The 16,021-nt window shown below is 37.8% G+C and overlaps 1 protein-coding gene across 3 annotated transcripts in view; it reads right to left on the bottom strand.

Moving 5' to 3' along the window:
• ssh2a (slingshot protein phosphatase 2a) overlaps nucleotides 1–16,021 on the bottom strand; it is a 175,127-nt gene that overhangs the window by 45,279 nt on the left and 113,827 nt on the right. For all 3 annotated transcript variants that reach the window (XM_068010447.1, XM_068010446.1, XM_068010449.1), the window contains 2 exons: nucleotides 10,514–10,617; nucleotides 6,035–6,099 (listed from right to left, as the gene is read on the bottom strand). In XM_068010447.1, coding sequence (XP_067866548.1) covers nucleotides 6,035–6,099; nucleotides 10,514–10,617 — 169 coding nt within the window. The remainder of the gene's footprint in view (nucleotides 1–6,034; nucleotides 6,100–10,513; nucleotides 10,618–16,021) is intronic.

The raw sequence follows: 16,021 nt of genomic DNA, 5'->3' as shown, positions 1-16,021 counted from the left end.
TCCAAATTTCAGTATTTAAAAAGCATGTATGCAAAATTTTCCATACTTTATAAGAGCTGGCTGAATGCAGTATAAACGCTTGTGTTCTGACACTTAGACTCAATTAATTTAATTTATTAATGTTATGCCTTTGAATGAGGTCAGAGTAATCTATAGTTAGCAGGGAGCAGATAGGGAGTAGGGAAGCTGCTCCTGTTGTGAAGTATGGTCAATGCAGCCTCCACATCTAAAAAGCACAACAAGGAGCTTCAGTAAAACAGTTGGAACATTGTTTGCGGCATTTCTTTGAAAGTAAGAACAATCTATATGAAATCTTTTCCATGTACTGACTTCCAAGGCACAGAGAATCCGACTTCAAAATGTCAGGAAACGCAATGGCTGGACAGTTATTCATTCATGGCATGTCAGCATTGCTGGCAAGTCCAATATTTATTTCCCATCCCTAACTTCTCTGAAGCCCCCTTCTTGAACTGTGCAGTCCGTATGGTGTAGGCACACCCAAAGTGCTGTGAGGTAAGACATTCCAGGATTTTAACCCAGCTCTGAAATCTTGACAATATTTTCCCAAGTCAGGATGGTGTGTGACTTGGAGGTGGTCGTGTTTCCCTGCACCCGCTGCCCTTCTCCTTGGTTTGGGAGGTGCTATCAAAGAAGCCTCAATAAGTTTCTCCAATGCATCTTGTAGATGGTACTCACTGCAGCCACAATATGTCGGTGGAGGAGGGGGTAGATGTTGAAGGTGGTGTAATGGTACTTATGGAAATTGGATAATAGGGGAGCAACTTAGTAATTACTATATTTTTACATTCTGTATTTAGTGAGACTATATGAAAGGACAGGGATTGAAACCAGAGTTAATCAATCAAAGCGTAGTACTGTTGCCAGGACTACCATTAATGTACACTGTTCCACAATACATTGCAAATTTCCAATTAAAATTATGATTTAATTATTGGAACACATAATATACAAATGTTATAGTCAAAAGAAAAAACACAATTGCTGGGCATCTGAAACAAAAAAAAATGTTGTACTTGAACAACAGGTCTTGTCAACAACTATTTAAAAAAATTGGTTATTTGAAAAAAAAATTACATTTTTATACCACCTTTCACGACTCCAGCATGTCCAAAGGGCTTTACAGCCAATGGTGTGCTTTTAAATTGTAGTCAAAGTTGTAGTGTAGGAAATGGAGCAACTGATTTGCACACATCAAGCTCCCACAAATGGCAATATGATAATGACCAGATAATCTGTTACATTGTGATCTTGATTGAGGGATAAATATTGGCCAGGACACTCCCCTGCTCTTCTTCAAAATAGCGCCATGGGTCTTTTACATCCACATTAGAAAGCAGACAGTACTAAGTGTTTAGTCTAGATTTCTGTGCTCAAATGTCTGCAGTGACACCTGGACCCACAACCAATTGTTGACAATGCAGATATGTACCTTTCATCAGAGTGAAGAGTTCGGATGGAAGACATACTGTCACGGTCCTGTAGTTTTTTCGGAATATGCAGTTTGCCTTTAAGGCTTGCAAGAGATCAGTATTGCTTCAAGAGTCGGCAAGCCTTAGGAGCTATAGGAAGGTGCATTTTCGTTGCCTTAGAAACAGCCATTTGGAGACTGCGATTCAAAGGGTGCATTCTCAATACCATGGAAATAGCCACTGGGAGTGAGCCTGATGCGATACATTTGTTACAATTCAGTTTTGAACTGGCAGTTGAAGACTGTTTGTCCTAACTGAACACAACACAGGCAGACGACACAGACAGCTGTGGTGTCAGCACTGAAAAAGAGCTCTCAATCATTTAAACTGAAGGAAATAGGATTTTTGTCTGTTTAATTATTATCTCTCGAAATTCTAAAAAGTCAAGCCAAGACAGAGATTTCTGGTAATTTAAATTGAAGAAAGGGAAGTTAGACTGTGACAATCGTTTATCCCTCAAAAACTCAAAGTCAGATTGATTCTGTTCAAAGTGTTTGCAAGTCGCTAATTGTTGACATTCGCGGGACTTTGAGCAACATTGGAGTGTAAATTTGCAAGGACTCTAATTTTTCTATGTTTAAATGTTCATCGTGTTTAAGAATTTAGTTCTTCTAATTAAAGAGTTAATTTGTTGATTTAAAGACACCAGGTTTGGTTCGCCTCATTCGGGGGGTTAATAGATGGTACAATTTGGTGAGCCTTTGTTTAATTTGGAAAGTTTAAATGATATGTTAGCCGATCTGTGAAGCGACGGGATTGAATTATCAGTGTGTTTCTCCCACCACAATCAGAATCGTATATTTTGATTGGGGGCTTTGACAGGAGCAGTCGGTCGTAACAATACACCCGAAATGTGATAGCATGCCTTCCCTCTTTATAGATGGTGTCTGACCACTGTATTTTGAACAGTTTCTGGCTTTATACTGGAATGTATGTTTGTAGTGCTATCAGCTTTTTGAGCAGGTTTTGTTTTAGTTGACACATCAGTTGCACAGATAACTAATAGCGTTGCAGAAATAATGCCAATACAAGCTGTAATTATGTGAGATTTTGTGTAGTAAAATTAAATGCCAAAGATGATTGGTCTTCTGAACAGGATTTTTTTAGTGAACCAATTAGTTTTGTTATGTAGTGAAAGTGTAGCTTTAATGGTGAAGTACGTTTTGTAGCCCCAAATCAAAGGGGAGAAAACACAGAACAGAAACAGGTTTAAACAAAAATCTGCACTGATCACAGTAATTTTTTTTTTTATAAGAGTCTCAAGTATTAAATATATTTTTGCTACATTATATTTTTCTTAGGGACCCAAAATTTATTAAGGTATATCCACAACTTCAAAACACTGTAAAATGCGCAGGAAAGGCAGATACTAAAGGTTAAACAGAAATATGTATCAAATATGTACATACCATGATCAGCTTTCATAGGATACTTTATCCTTTAGATGGGGTGGGGGGAGGGGAGAAGAGGCAGTATACAATAAAAAGGAGAGTTAAGTATTCTTTGTAGTCTTGAGTCATAGGTTCAGATCACCCTTTATGTGTTTACATTTGCTTAGTCAGTCATGTCTACATGACGATCAGTCTGCAGTAGGTTATCTTATATACCCAAATAGCTAACTGTTGGTAACAAGCCCTCAACTATAGTGTACAGATTCAAATATCATGAGCTGCATGCATTATTACTGTGTAGCCATACCACTCAAATAAAGTGAATGAATTTTTGAATGACTGTACATGTGAGTAGTACCACCATGGAATTTAGGCCTTCATGAATCTAGACTGCTGTGGTTTTAATCATCCAACATGGAGGTGTTGCAGGTAAAACCTGCACTCAAGAGCACAGAGAGTAGGAACTAAGCACAAAGCAAATCCCATCTACTAGTGACAATTTTTTGAACAATGAAATTCAAACAAATACTCTGTCATCGGGAATAAAAGACAAAACTAAATTGAAATAGTGTTGCATTTCTTTTACAGTAACTGTACAACAAATACACATTGGTGTCACAACCAACTCAACTGTAAAGTCAATCCTGCAGTGAACATATAACTGCACACAATAGATTTTTTTTAAACACAGCAGACATTATGATTTGATATATCCAAGGTCCACTATAATTCTGAATGTAAATTCATTAAAAGAGAACTGATCGAATGTTTTGAAATTTCTTGGAAAAGTAAAAATTGCAATCAAGTAAATTTCAAGGTTTTAGGGATGGAAAACTAATATAACTTGTTGAATCTCTTTAAAGCTCAGCATTTTAAAAAAAATCTCCACAATAGCACTAGCCACTACTGCAAAATCATTTTTTTTCAAGACTTAGAGGTTTTAAGAACAGGCTCCAAAAAGTTCTTGCAGTGAAACAGGATGATATGAAAGTAGCTAATCCTATAACACTTAACTTCATTAACTTTCATTCGTGTCATTTTGGATTTTGAAAATTAAGATGGCTCAAATGACATCTGTCAACATAAATGCAAACCGAGAGCACTAAACCGGTGTTGGTGCACAGGATGTGGCAATACAACATTTCATGTCACCATTATGATATCCTGTTCAACGAAATCAAGTGGCAGAGTTTAAATGTGGTCTCCACTCTGATGCCGACCAGTACTTATAAAGCAGTAATATGGCACAATGTCCAAATCTAGAGCTTTGGTACTGCAGGATTCTGACATGAAGTTACACAAGAACCGTTATTTTGCTGCTCAAGCTCTGGCAGAGTGCCATTTGTCGAAAGACCTGCAATCCGCAAGTGCCAACCCGTGTACTCTGCCCCAATCTACTTCTGGTTCCTCAATAGAGAGCAACTGCAAAAGAGATTCTAGTTTTTCTGACCTCTCCTGTTGGGTACCATAACAAGTTGGGGTTAGAGTGGTGAAGGCATACAAGTTGCCAACTTTATATTTTAGTGTACCAAAGGCAGGAAAACCAAGCTCCTGCCATTAACCCATATTATCTTATAAAAAATTTTCACATTTCAGTTTGGAATTGAATTTGCACCAGAATTATTTCAGAAAAAGATTGTATAAATCTAATAGTGCAAACTATTGCGAATAGGATTGAGGGTGATTTAAGAACCTCCAAACAAGAAGCTAGGAAAGTGCTAATTATAGGTTAGAAACAATAACAGATATTTCCAGATATCAGTATGAATCCGGAAATAGTAATTCTTGGGTGGATAGCAATACCCTGCACCGTGACAACTAGAGGACTACTTTTGGTCCGGAAAACAAACCCGACAGAACCACCGTGGACCCGAGCCAAACCCGGCCCAAGTCCCTCCGCTTTTGCCCCAAGGCCGACCCGACCCGAGCCCGCCCTGACTCGACCCAGCCATCAGTTTACTTACCTCCCGACTCGGAACCTACGAGGCTGCCGCACATGCGTGATGACCTCATGATGACATCACTCACTCACTGCGGAGACTCAGTTTCGTACCGGACTCCCAGTTTAGGTAAGTATTTTACTTTTTATTACTTACTGGCACAGCACTCACCCTGCATGTCCGGCCCGGCCCAACCCGACCCAACCTGAGCCCGAAAGCCGGAGCCTGAAGATGGGCCCGACCCAAACCCGACACATGTTGGCGGGTCCTGTCGGGTCGGGTAGCAGGCCTCTAATGACAAACATACACTTGACTACTGTAATAAATAGCTACATCATGAGAGCTATTTTTCTCTTATTTAAAAAAATATAATATACCCTTCCCTTTCTTGGTTCCACTTACCAAACTTCCTCAACTGAAAGTTATCAGGTTAGCTCATCATTGCCTGTACCACACTGGGCCAGCAGTAAGCAATATATAAATGATCTCCACTTTGGTACCTTTCTAATTTTCCAACTCCCAAGGTAGAAACTGCCATGCTCCTGCTTCACACTCTTACAAATCACCATATAAATGAATCCCCAACTTCAGTAGGGGGGGAAAAAGGGCAGTGAGTAGGGGATGAGTTAGTGAATCAACCCAGTATTCTTGCACACATTCTAGTGCTCGATTCAAGGTCACAGTTGGCCAATGTCCTACATATGGGCGGCACAGTGGTTAGCACCGCAGCCTCACAGCTCCAGCGGCCCGGGTTCAGTTCTGGGTACTGCCTGTGTGGAGTTTGCAAGTTCTCCCTGTGTCTGCGTGGGTTTTCGCCGGGTGCTCCGGTTTCCTCCCACAGCCAAAGACTTGCAGGTTGATAGGTAAATTGGCCATTGTAAATTGCCCCTAGTGTAGGTAGGTGGTAGGAGAATGGTGGAGATGTGGTAGAGAATATGGGGTTAATGTAGGATTAGTATAAATGGGTGGTTGTTGGTCGGCACAGACTCGGTGGGCCGAAGGGCCTGTTTCAGTGCTGTATCTCCAAATATAAAATATTTAAAAAATATAAATACAAGTCAACCGCTCATCCCTCAGTTGATTGAATGGTATATAAAAATATGAAACAATTTAATCTGAGAGAAGATTTTCATGGATTTTGCCAAAGACATTTATGAAAATTTATGACATTTACAAAACTGCAGAGGAATTTGCATATACATGGACAGCTCACCAATCGGATGTTGTCTTCAGGTCTAAGAAGGGTGAACATTGCTTGTAGGTGCTGTTGAAGGTCACCTTGAAAGAACAAAAGAAAAGTAAGGAGCTGGATCTAGAAAAGTGAAAGAAATATTGTCATTAATTAGTCCCAAGTATTTGCGATAGCTCACTGAATTTCAGTTACTATCATCTCTGATTACTGATGTATATACATGGCCATGTGTGACTCTTCCATCATACACATAGCTGTACACTTTTTCTCAGTTGGAGATGGATGACATTTCAACCCTAGAATGTTACATACATGCTCACACGCAAACATTCGCATGCACACATACATCCCCTGTGGCAATGCACTAGTTTTTTTAGGTAAAGTCAGGGGGTAATTTGACTAGTCTCTCAGACTTAATTCAGTCCGCATTACAAAAATCATACATCTTGCCCTCATTTTTAAAATTTCTATCATAAATTCTTACGCTCATATTTCAAATGGAAACTGACAATGTAAACTTCTCATTTATACCTTCCCTATGGCTCCAGTATAAAATCACAAATAAAGAATCATTTTCTAAGATGCTATCAATACCAAGGAAACTCTTAAAATCAGTGGTAATCCTTGAACAACCATTGAGCGGTCAATTAATACGGTCAGAATTCGTTCCCCATAGCTGTAGGAGATGCCACATGGTATCTTTCAGAGCACAGAATCTAAATGCTGATTACTTTCTGAACAAATCAAGCATGGGGTTTTTATTTCATTAAAAAGTTATATTTCATAATGCAAGGCTATTGTAAATGTTGCAATGATTGTTTTGACAACTAGTTGCTGTCTTATTCTGGCTGTAATGCTCATTCAGAAGAAATATCAGAAAGATGGATACTTCTGCTTTCAGGTGTTCTGCATACCAGAGAACACAAATTTATAAAATTTCACTTTTACATCTTGAATAATGAAGCCAGATTTAAGCTGGATTGATGGACTGCAAATGCAGTCACTGCCCTCAGTGAAAAAAAACTTGAACGCAGAATTAAAGTGGAAGTAGGTTATTACAAAATGGAAAACTAGGGTGCTGCCAAAAAAAAAATCACGTTGATCACATGTCCACAGGACACAAGGGTGCGTTTCATACAAGGTATCTATCCATCTTCATTGAGATTGTACAATACACCCTAATACTAGTGCATTACATCAGGAAATTATACTGCACTAGAAACCGGTTCATCAGTTGGGTTGTGTTAATTTCTTTATTAGCAGATAGATTTACTAACAGAATCGAAAGCATAGCGAATGCCACTTTTGCTAACATGGCACTTAATTTTTTAAGTTTCATCCTCTGAACGATGCAAATGTTTCTTCAACCAGTAATGCGATCTTACTGTGCACAGAAATACTGCAATCGATTAACTCAATTTAAAGGGGCCTGCTTTGTGAACAAAACAAACACTAAAACAGGAAGTCTATGCAGTATTCCAATTCCACATCTCTCATATAAATCAATGTATTTAACTCTTTTGTGTAAATGTATCCATCAGATTACAATATAAATGCATTCTTTTTCAAGACTGCCTAGTAAGCACTTAAGTGGATAATGCTTATGCGTGCCAAGTAATAAGGAAATGAAATATGGGTAAAGATTCCCTCCCAATATCAACCCCAGGAAATAGAGGCAAGTTAAACATGTCTGGCAATCTCATATGCTGATGAGCCTTCAAATACACTAAAATAACAGAGCAGCAAACTGGTAACTGAAGTTCTTCAAAGCGCTTAGGACATCTACTGTTTTGTTTGCAAATTAAAGTACAGACAACAAAGAGGCTGGGCACAAGGACGGTTTTATCAGATTCACTGGACATCCAGATCAATGCTTCCACTTTGGATTTAGTTATATTGCTCCTTTAACACTGAAGGGTCACACATCAATGTAGAAATGGCAGCATAACTCAGGGAACTACCAAGTTCACTAACGCTGGGAGGTATAAGAGCTCTTCTGCAGGCCATCTCATTCCATTTTAAATCTGCACAGTACAGTACAATTCCAGCCTCACAGTCTGCTATCATTAATTGCAACACCTTGCTTTGTGCAAAATGTTAAGGAAAAATGATTCATGACACCACTAGGTGGGAAGGAAGGAATAGCAGAAACAAATTTTTTAAACAATTTAGATTAAAAATCATATGTGCAAGCAGAATGTATTATATTACAGGCAATTCCCTCTACAATCTTTTCCAGCAAACATGTAAAATAATTTAAAAGCAAAATACTGCAGATGCTGGAACTGAAACACAAAGAAGAAATGCTGGAAATACTCAGCAGGTCTGGCAGCATCTGCGGAGAGAGAAACAGAGTTAACGTTTCAGGTCAGTGACCCTTCATCAGAACTGTTCTGATGAAGGGTCACTGACCTAAAACGTTAACCCTGCATCTCTCCACAGATGCTGCCAGACCTGCTGAGTATTTCCAGCATTTCCTGTTTGTGTAAAACAATTTACCACTTCAGGGGTTTGTGATTGAAAGAGACTTTTGTAAAAATCAGTAAGGTTATTAAAATAGGAATTCATTTAACAATCTGGCAAAGGTGAACAAAGGAACTTCTACAAAAAGTGATGTCAACAAAATGCTCGGTTTCATAAGTAAATGTGAAGTAGCTCTCACGTGTGGTAAAAGAAACCTAAATTTATCACAATTTTTGCTCACATTTTTGAAACGCTTCATTTAAAACATTTAAGTGAATACAAAAAATCCTCTCCACCCCACTCAATACTCCAGAATGCAATATATTAGCACTTTATTTAGAAACAAATAGATGGTAAATGAATAAAAATATTCTGTTCCTAATGACACATTTTCTCTTTTGTCATCTGCAGTTCTGAAGTTGCCAGAAAACTGAAGTAAATGATATGCCCCTAATATCTTGGGTATGCCAGAGAAGTAGTTTGTCCCACACCAAAGATGACATAAATTGACAGTGGTGTGATTGAGATACCATATTTGGCCTCCCAGTAGATTGAGTAGCTACAGCATTCATGCTCAGCTTGTGTAAAATCACCATGTACAGGTGAGCAAACTTTAGCTCATAGCAACCTGTATTGAATGTGCAGAGAATGGGGGGCGGGGGATGCATGGAAAGAATGGATTGTCCATTGAGGAGAGACGGAGTAGAACAGACCTATATTCTCTGGAGTTTAGAAGGAAAGGTGACCTCATCGAAACACAATATTCTTTAAGGGCTTGGAAGGGTAAATGCTGAGAGGCTGTTTCCCCTCAGAGAGTCAAGAACTAAGGGTCTTAGTTTCTGGATAAGGGGTCAACCATTCAGGAGCAAAGTGAGATAAATTTCTTCACTAAGCATTGTGAATCTCTATCCCCAGAGCGCTGTGGATGTTCAGATGTTGAGTATATTCAAACTGAAATTGATAGATTTTTGGATACTAAGGAAATCAAGTGATATGGAGATAGGACAGGAAAGTGGAGTGATGTAGAACATCAGCCATGATCTTACTGAATGGTAGACCTATTCCTGCAGCTATTTATGTTCTTATCTTAGTAGCAAACAAAAATTTTTCCACAAAAGCCTGCATGTTTTAACATACAACAGGCTGTTGAAATTAGACAATAATATAAATCGGGTGGCTTTCTATTGTAATTGAGATGCAGTGATATTGCTACAAGGCACAGTTCTGCAGTGTAAATGACACCATAAAATTGACCAGAACTTATCATGAAGTCATCAAAATCCTTTCAAAGAAATACTCTTGAGCAATATGAACATTGTTTACCAAAGTGACCAATCTAGATGAGAAATCTTGCAAAATTATCAAGACTTACACCATCATTTCTACAGTATTTGTACTTGTGAAAATTCTCACCCTGCCCCCACGCTTAGAGCAGAAGTACAAACTTATTTCCTTTTTTCAGTTTCAAGAATTACAGCTGTTCCAGTACTCATATCAACAGACCTCCAGTATCACTAGTTCCCCGTGTTGAGAAAGTTAAATATATACACCCAAAATCATTAGTATTGCCAAAAATTAATTAGGCTCCACTCCTTGTTAAATCCTGACCTTAACAGGCATGGAAGCTTCAGCAACAACTACTCAGAAAATGCTGGGAAAACTTCTGTGTAAGCACAGAACAGTGCTAATCCAGGCCAGCTGGAACAGAAGAGTGCAGACTAGCAATTCACTGTGCTATCTATTTACCCATACTCATTAATTCAAAACACTCTGCAGATACAACATAAAATAAAATGTCTACTATTTATTTCAATAAAAAAAAACTTTGTGCCAGTGTCACATGCAAAGAGAAAAATAATAGATGTTGGCATGAACGTACAAGAAACAGGGCAAAAGGAAACTGAATCCATTGGGTAACATGTTAAAATCTCTGCATCAGCTTTGCTGTGAAATATTCATCGCTTTTTAAAAAAAAATCTAGCATCACAACAACTCCGCCCCAAAAAGGTAACTGATTCCCATTTGTAAGGCATTTACCTGCATGTTTATTGTGGCGGTGACTGATTCTGGGTGCAGTTGAGCCATTTCCTCGAGGCAGGAATAGGGCAGCGCCCTTCACAGTCAAGAAGCTCTCACTTATGCTGTGAAAAAGAAAAAAAATGTTCACGGAAGAAAAACAAACTAAGACATTAACAGAGCAAATGATTCAACAGTATTAAAATGAACTATTGATGCAAGTAGTTAGGATGAAGGTCACACTAGGTGGCTGCAAGTACACGTAGTGCATACAAGGCAGAACTTTACATCTACTCCCAACTGTATTACTCAGTAGACTGTGTTTGGCTCCTTCATTAACAGAGAAACCATATAAAACAAGCCCCATCATCAGAATGCATTAGGAAATGTAAAAAGAAGAAAAGGATCATTAAAGAACTATCTGGACTTTTAAACTCACACTGCACTAAGTATATACTGAACTAAGTTAAAACAAAAGGTTTGCTGTTATGGCTTTCCCAAACAATTATATAAAGATGCCCAGGTTAGCAATGGAAGGAAGTGCAAGATAGGTCTCAACAAAAACGCAAGTGTGAATTCAAATACAACACACATGAATTTCATGTGACAGAATATCACTATTTAATTCTAAACACTGAAGTTAAAACAGAAGTGTAGGGACAAAAGAACAACATGCATCCAAACAGTATCCTTAATATAGAAACATGTCCCAAAGTATTTCACAGGTGTACAATCAAAAAATGGATGCTGAACCAAGGAATGAGATGTCAGGAGGAGTGACTAGAAACTGATCTCAACAGATCAGTGAGAAAATGAAATTCACACAGTGAATTAACAGCAGATTAAAGTAAAGTCTTAAGCAATTGGCTACATTACTTGCAAATTGATATTCCTTCACTTAAAAGTAGAGCAGCAATGATGGCCTTTGGTATACATGACAGTGCTCAAGTGCATATAGTATTTATCCCAACAGATTGGACAGGAGATAAAAGGTTTAACTGATGGTATAAACCTGCCCAATGATACAACCTCTGAGAGCATCTGCAGTTATGTCAGTCTTGGCTGCAGAGTAGATTACTAGTATGAAATCCACTAGTTTTTCCCGTCGACACTGCAAAAGTAGGAAAATAACCTGCAGATTCAAGGAGGGGAGGGCATTCTGTTGTAGTAATTCTAAAGGCATCACTGCTCCCTCTTAAAGCCTTTTCAATTTCTGAATTACTGTACACCAACATGAAAATATCTAGAAATAAGTGTCTCGTGCTCTAATTGAGATACAGCTCCAGACCTTCCACTCAGACTTGGCTGTGCAGTAACTCTGCAGGTTGTATATAAACCAGGACAATTCTTGGAGGCAATACTCTTTTAAATACAGAAAGATATGCCTTTCCTGAGTTCAGATGCACTTTTCAAGCTTTTATGGAAGGTGTTGTATTTTTCAAAAGCTGGAATAGTGTAGGCTGGAACAGAGAAAAAAAACTTGCCTATATTTAAATTCAAACAGGTTGCTTCAAAGATGATCAAAAAAAACACTTCTGTCATGGCAAAACATCTGTATACAATTATATGATGAAATGATATGAAATATCTTATGAAATGCATCGATTGCAACTTTTAATCAAAGTGTGAGCAAAATATTAATTGAAACCCCAAAATAATACTGAAAATCTTCACACCAGAGCAGCCGTGGTTCCTAGAACACAAACTCCCTGGCAGGATTAGAAATGAATTTCAGCGATAACAGTTCAGACTGTTCCAGAAATGAAACCTTCAAGACTCCCAGTTACTGCGACAATAGACGAGACAGATTCTCTTCTTGTGTGATGAATCTATTCCTACAGCATTTATCCTAAAATATTTTAAGATAAATGAGGAATTCAATATATGCAATTTCCCAGCCAACAGCAGGGAGATGTACCAACTCCCACTTTTTGAAGCTGCTTCGTTAAAGCAATCAAAAGACGGAGTTTCAACATAAAACATTACAAGGAAAGTTTGGGATCTCTGGGGCAAGTTATACAATGTTATGCCATCTCTTCAAATTTGAAACTATAAAATGTAACTTTGACCACAAACCACAATTGTAAGCTTTGATGTCACACAGGGTTTCACTTCTTTCCAATTCTGCAAACTCTCAGAATTCTTATAAACATGCCCTTTCGAAAGAAATGTATGCTCTGATAAATTGCAACAAACTGGCAAATGGCAAGCTTTCATCTACCTCAAGGCACATGATTTAAATAGAGCAATCACTCTCATTCAGCCTCTTCAGGAAATCAAATTTTAAACATTAAAAGAAAATTAAATTAAAAATTGGGTCATTTTTTAAAAAAAGATGTTAAAACAGGTAAGCCTAGAATACATTTATAGAAAGGGGATTCAAGATCTTGCAGTAGTTACTTGAAGGACAATCCATTTTATCTTTGTCCTCCTACCATATAACATAACTAAATTGAAGCCTAATTGTATTTAACTCCTACAAACATCAGGGGAATTTCTATTTTCTAATATTTAAAGTGGAACCATCTGGCTTGTTTGGGCCTAATGTGTTTGATACAGGCTTGAAACTCGAATCTCAAAATTGGCAAAACAGCATCCATTAGTAAACGATCGCGGTTTCTTCTCTTTAAATGATTCATTTTATAAGAACGTCCCAATGGATTGCTTTATGCAATATCAAAGTACTGAAATCAATAGATTAATATGGCCAATTGGTACTGAAAATGCTAATAGAAACATGAAACTGGAGTAGGCCTTTCAGCCCCTCAAGCCTATTCAACATTCCAATAGATACTGGCTAATCTGTACCTCAACTCCATTTACCTGCCTTTTCTCCCCTTGATACCCACACCGAACTAAAATCTATCAATCTCAATCTTGAAAATTTCAACAGACTCCATATCCACAATACTTTGGGGGGACGCAGTTCCAGATTTCCATTACCTTGTGTATGAATAAATGCTTCCTGATCTTACTCCTAACTGTCAGAATGCTGATTTATCACCCACTTGTTTTAGATCCCTCCATTGGACAACTGACACCTTACCTCCTCACTGTTTTTTATTCCAACCTCCCTTGAAGTGAAGGCTTACATTACATTTTGTAGCTGTGAGTACATGAATACCTACAGCCCTTTGCTTCTCTCCTCTCCCCAATATAGAAAAATCTAGAACATTGGACTAGCTCTGCTTTCTTCATACTGGATATAGAAGCAATCTGGTTGAAGTTACCCTGCAGCAAAGTGCAATATAAAATAATTTTGTGATGCATGGTGTCTTCCACAGTGAGGAGGCAAATGGCAGAAATTATCAGGGAATATCAAGAAACAAATTCTTAATTAGGAAAAGAAAAGCTATGAAGGCTAAAGGCACAGTGATCATTACCTTTTGTACCTTAGAATGCTGCCTCTGACTCCACAACTAGCAAAATATAAACAAAAGTGCAATAGAATGACTATGAGATGATCGATATTAGGATGTTCAACTCTATGACAAAAAACATTTTGTAAATAAACACTAAGAAAGGCAGCAATTCAAATAAACAAGTTATCATTTTTGGTGCAACTCCCTCATTGCATACAGTACAAAAATGCCTCATCCTGGAATGATAAATATTTCTTTTTCTATTCTATGTGACAATACTCCTTTTCTATGTGCCAATCAATATTCCAAAACATTTCTCTGTCTGGGGAAGAAGGGCAAAAACGTACCATTAAAATAATTCTTGGCGATCTATGAAAAGGAGCCAAGTTATATGCCAAAATAATAAATTGAGACATCCTGGTCTTGTTACAAATTGTTATAAAACAGTCATACATTAGACAATTAATTTATTTTTCTCCACACCCATAACAACACAGTTAAGTACAATGTTTTAATTATAATGGCTATATTACAACCTGTATTATAGCTCATGCAGCTCTGTGTTCCATACTTTATAATTAAATAATAGCGTGTTCCAAAATTCGATTGGAGCTAGGATAATATGCACACCATTGCATTAATTTAATTTTTTTTAATGACATAGTGAATTAATTGGGGAATTAATATTGCATCAAAATGTTGGCTTCAATTTTCCACACTATGAATTCAGATTTTATTTAGACTTTGGGGCAGACACCATGCAGCAAGTGTTTATTTGCTGTAATGGCAGAAGGTTCACATTATGCAGAGGTCTGAAGTAATCTCTTGTAGCCCTGCTTGATATGCAGCCTAAATCTAAACTAAGGAAGAAAGAATCAAGTCCACACCATTTGTATTGAAGATTGGGCTGCAAATTCAACACAAATGCACAGCTATGGAATGAAATGGGTCTTTCATAACATTTCACATCAAACTATCCATATGCTGTAAAAAGAGCATCAGCAGCTATATACAGACTTTCTCGCATCTTTCCGTAATGCTTGCGTGCAAATCGAGAAGATGCATTACACTTGCAACAGTCTGCCAAATTATAGCATGCACCAAAAAGCATAAGCAAAATTCTCCTTGAAGGAAAAATACTGGAATTCTAAGAACGCATGTGCAACAATTTGTAAATAAGGGTTGCTCTTCCTTTTAATGCTACATAGATTATATTGACTCAAATTTCCTCAGGCAACTGTGGATTTAGCAATATAGTACAAACTCCAATGGAACCATGCTGTTATTGGAACTGCATACCTTACAACCCTTGGCCTAAAAAAAATTCATATCCTCAGATTCTGTGCAGAATCTCTCAAAAAGAATGAGGACACCTTTCCCAAATAAGGATATTTTTAAACTTCACTAACAATATTTAGCAGATATAGCCACAAAGATTATTCAGTTGTCACTTAAAAGAATCTGCGCACACTCATTTTCACATTGTTAAACCTCGTTGCCCAATTCACTGGAAAAATCTTCTCAAGTGTCTAAATGGGCCTGACTATACATCAGGCGTGTGCTTTTCATTCAGTGTCATATTTTTTGACCAAAATAGAATTTTGAGGGCTGTGGAAGCTCAATCATTGAGCTTGTTCAAGACAGAAATCAATAGATTTCTGAATACTAACAACATCAGGGATATGGGGATAGTGGGGAAAATTGGCATAGAGATATATGATCAGCCATGATCTGTTTGAATGGCAGAAGAGGCTCGATGGGCCGAATGGCCTACTCCTGCTCCTATTTCCTCAAGTTAGTACCAACACCAGCATTTCTACATTACTTCATGTATCAGATCAGTGGCAGAATGATGACACAATTAATATCAAATATAAATACACCATCAGGAAAAACAACTGATATGAGAACCTTTACTTAGCAAACATTTATGCACATAGATAGGTAAAGTCACAATAAGGCCAATAGCATTTTGAGCTTTGCATATAGGGTATAAAGAACAAACAGGCTATGATACATTTGTAGAGGGCAATGGTTAAGCCACAGCTAGAGTACAGCATTCAGTTTTGGGTACCCCATCACATAAAGAACATAAAAGCACAGCGAGTATTTCATGTAGATGCGCCAGGACAATAGGAGGGATGGGAAACTATAGTTAATGGGAAAA

Source organism: Heterodontus francisci, chromosome 30 (assembly GCF_036365525.1).
Source record: "Heterodontus francisci isolate sHetFra1 chromosome 30, sHetFra1.hap1, whole genome shotgun sequence".
Classification (NCBI taxonomy): domain Eukaryota; kingdom Metazoa; phylum Chordata; class Chondrichthyes; order Heterodontiformes; family Heterodontidae; genus Heterodontus; species Heterodontus francisci.
Note: the sequence above shows the minus strand (reverse complement) of the source record. Positions and strands in the feature narration are given on the sequence as shown.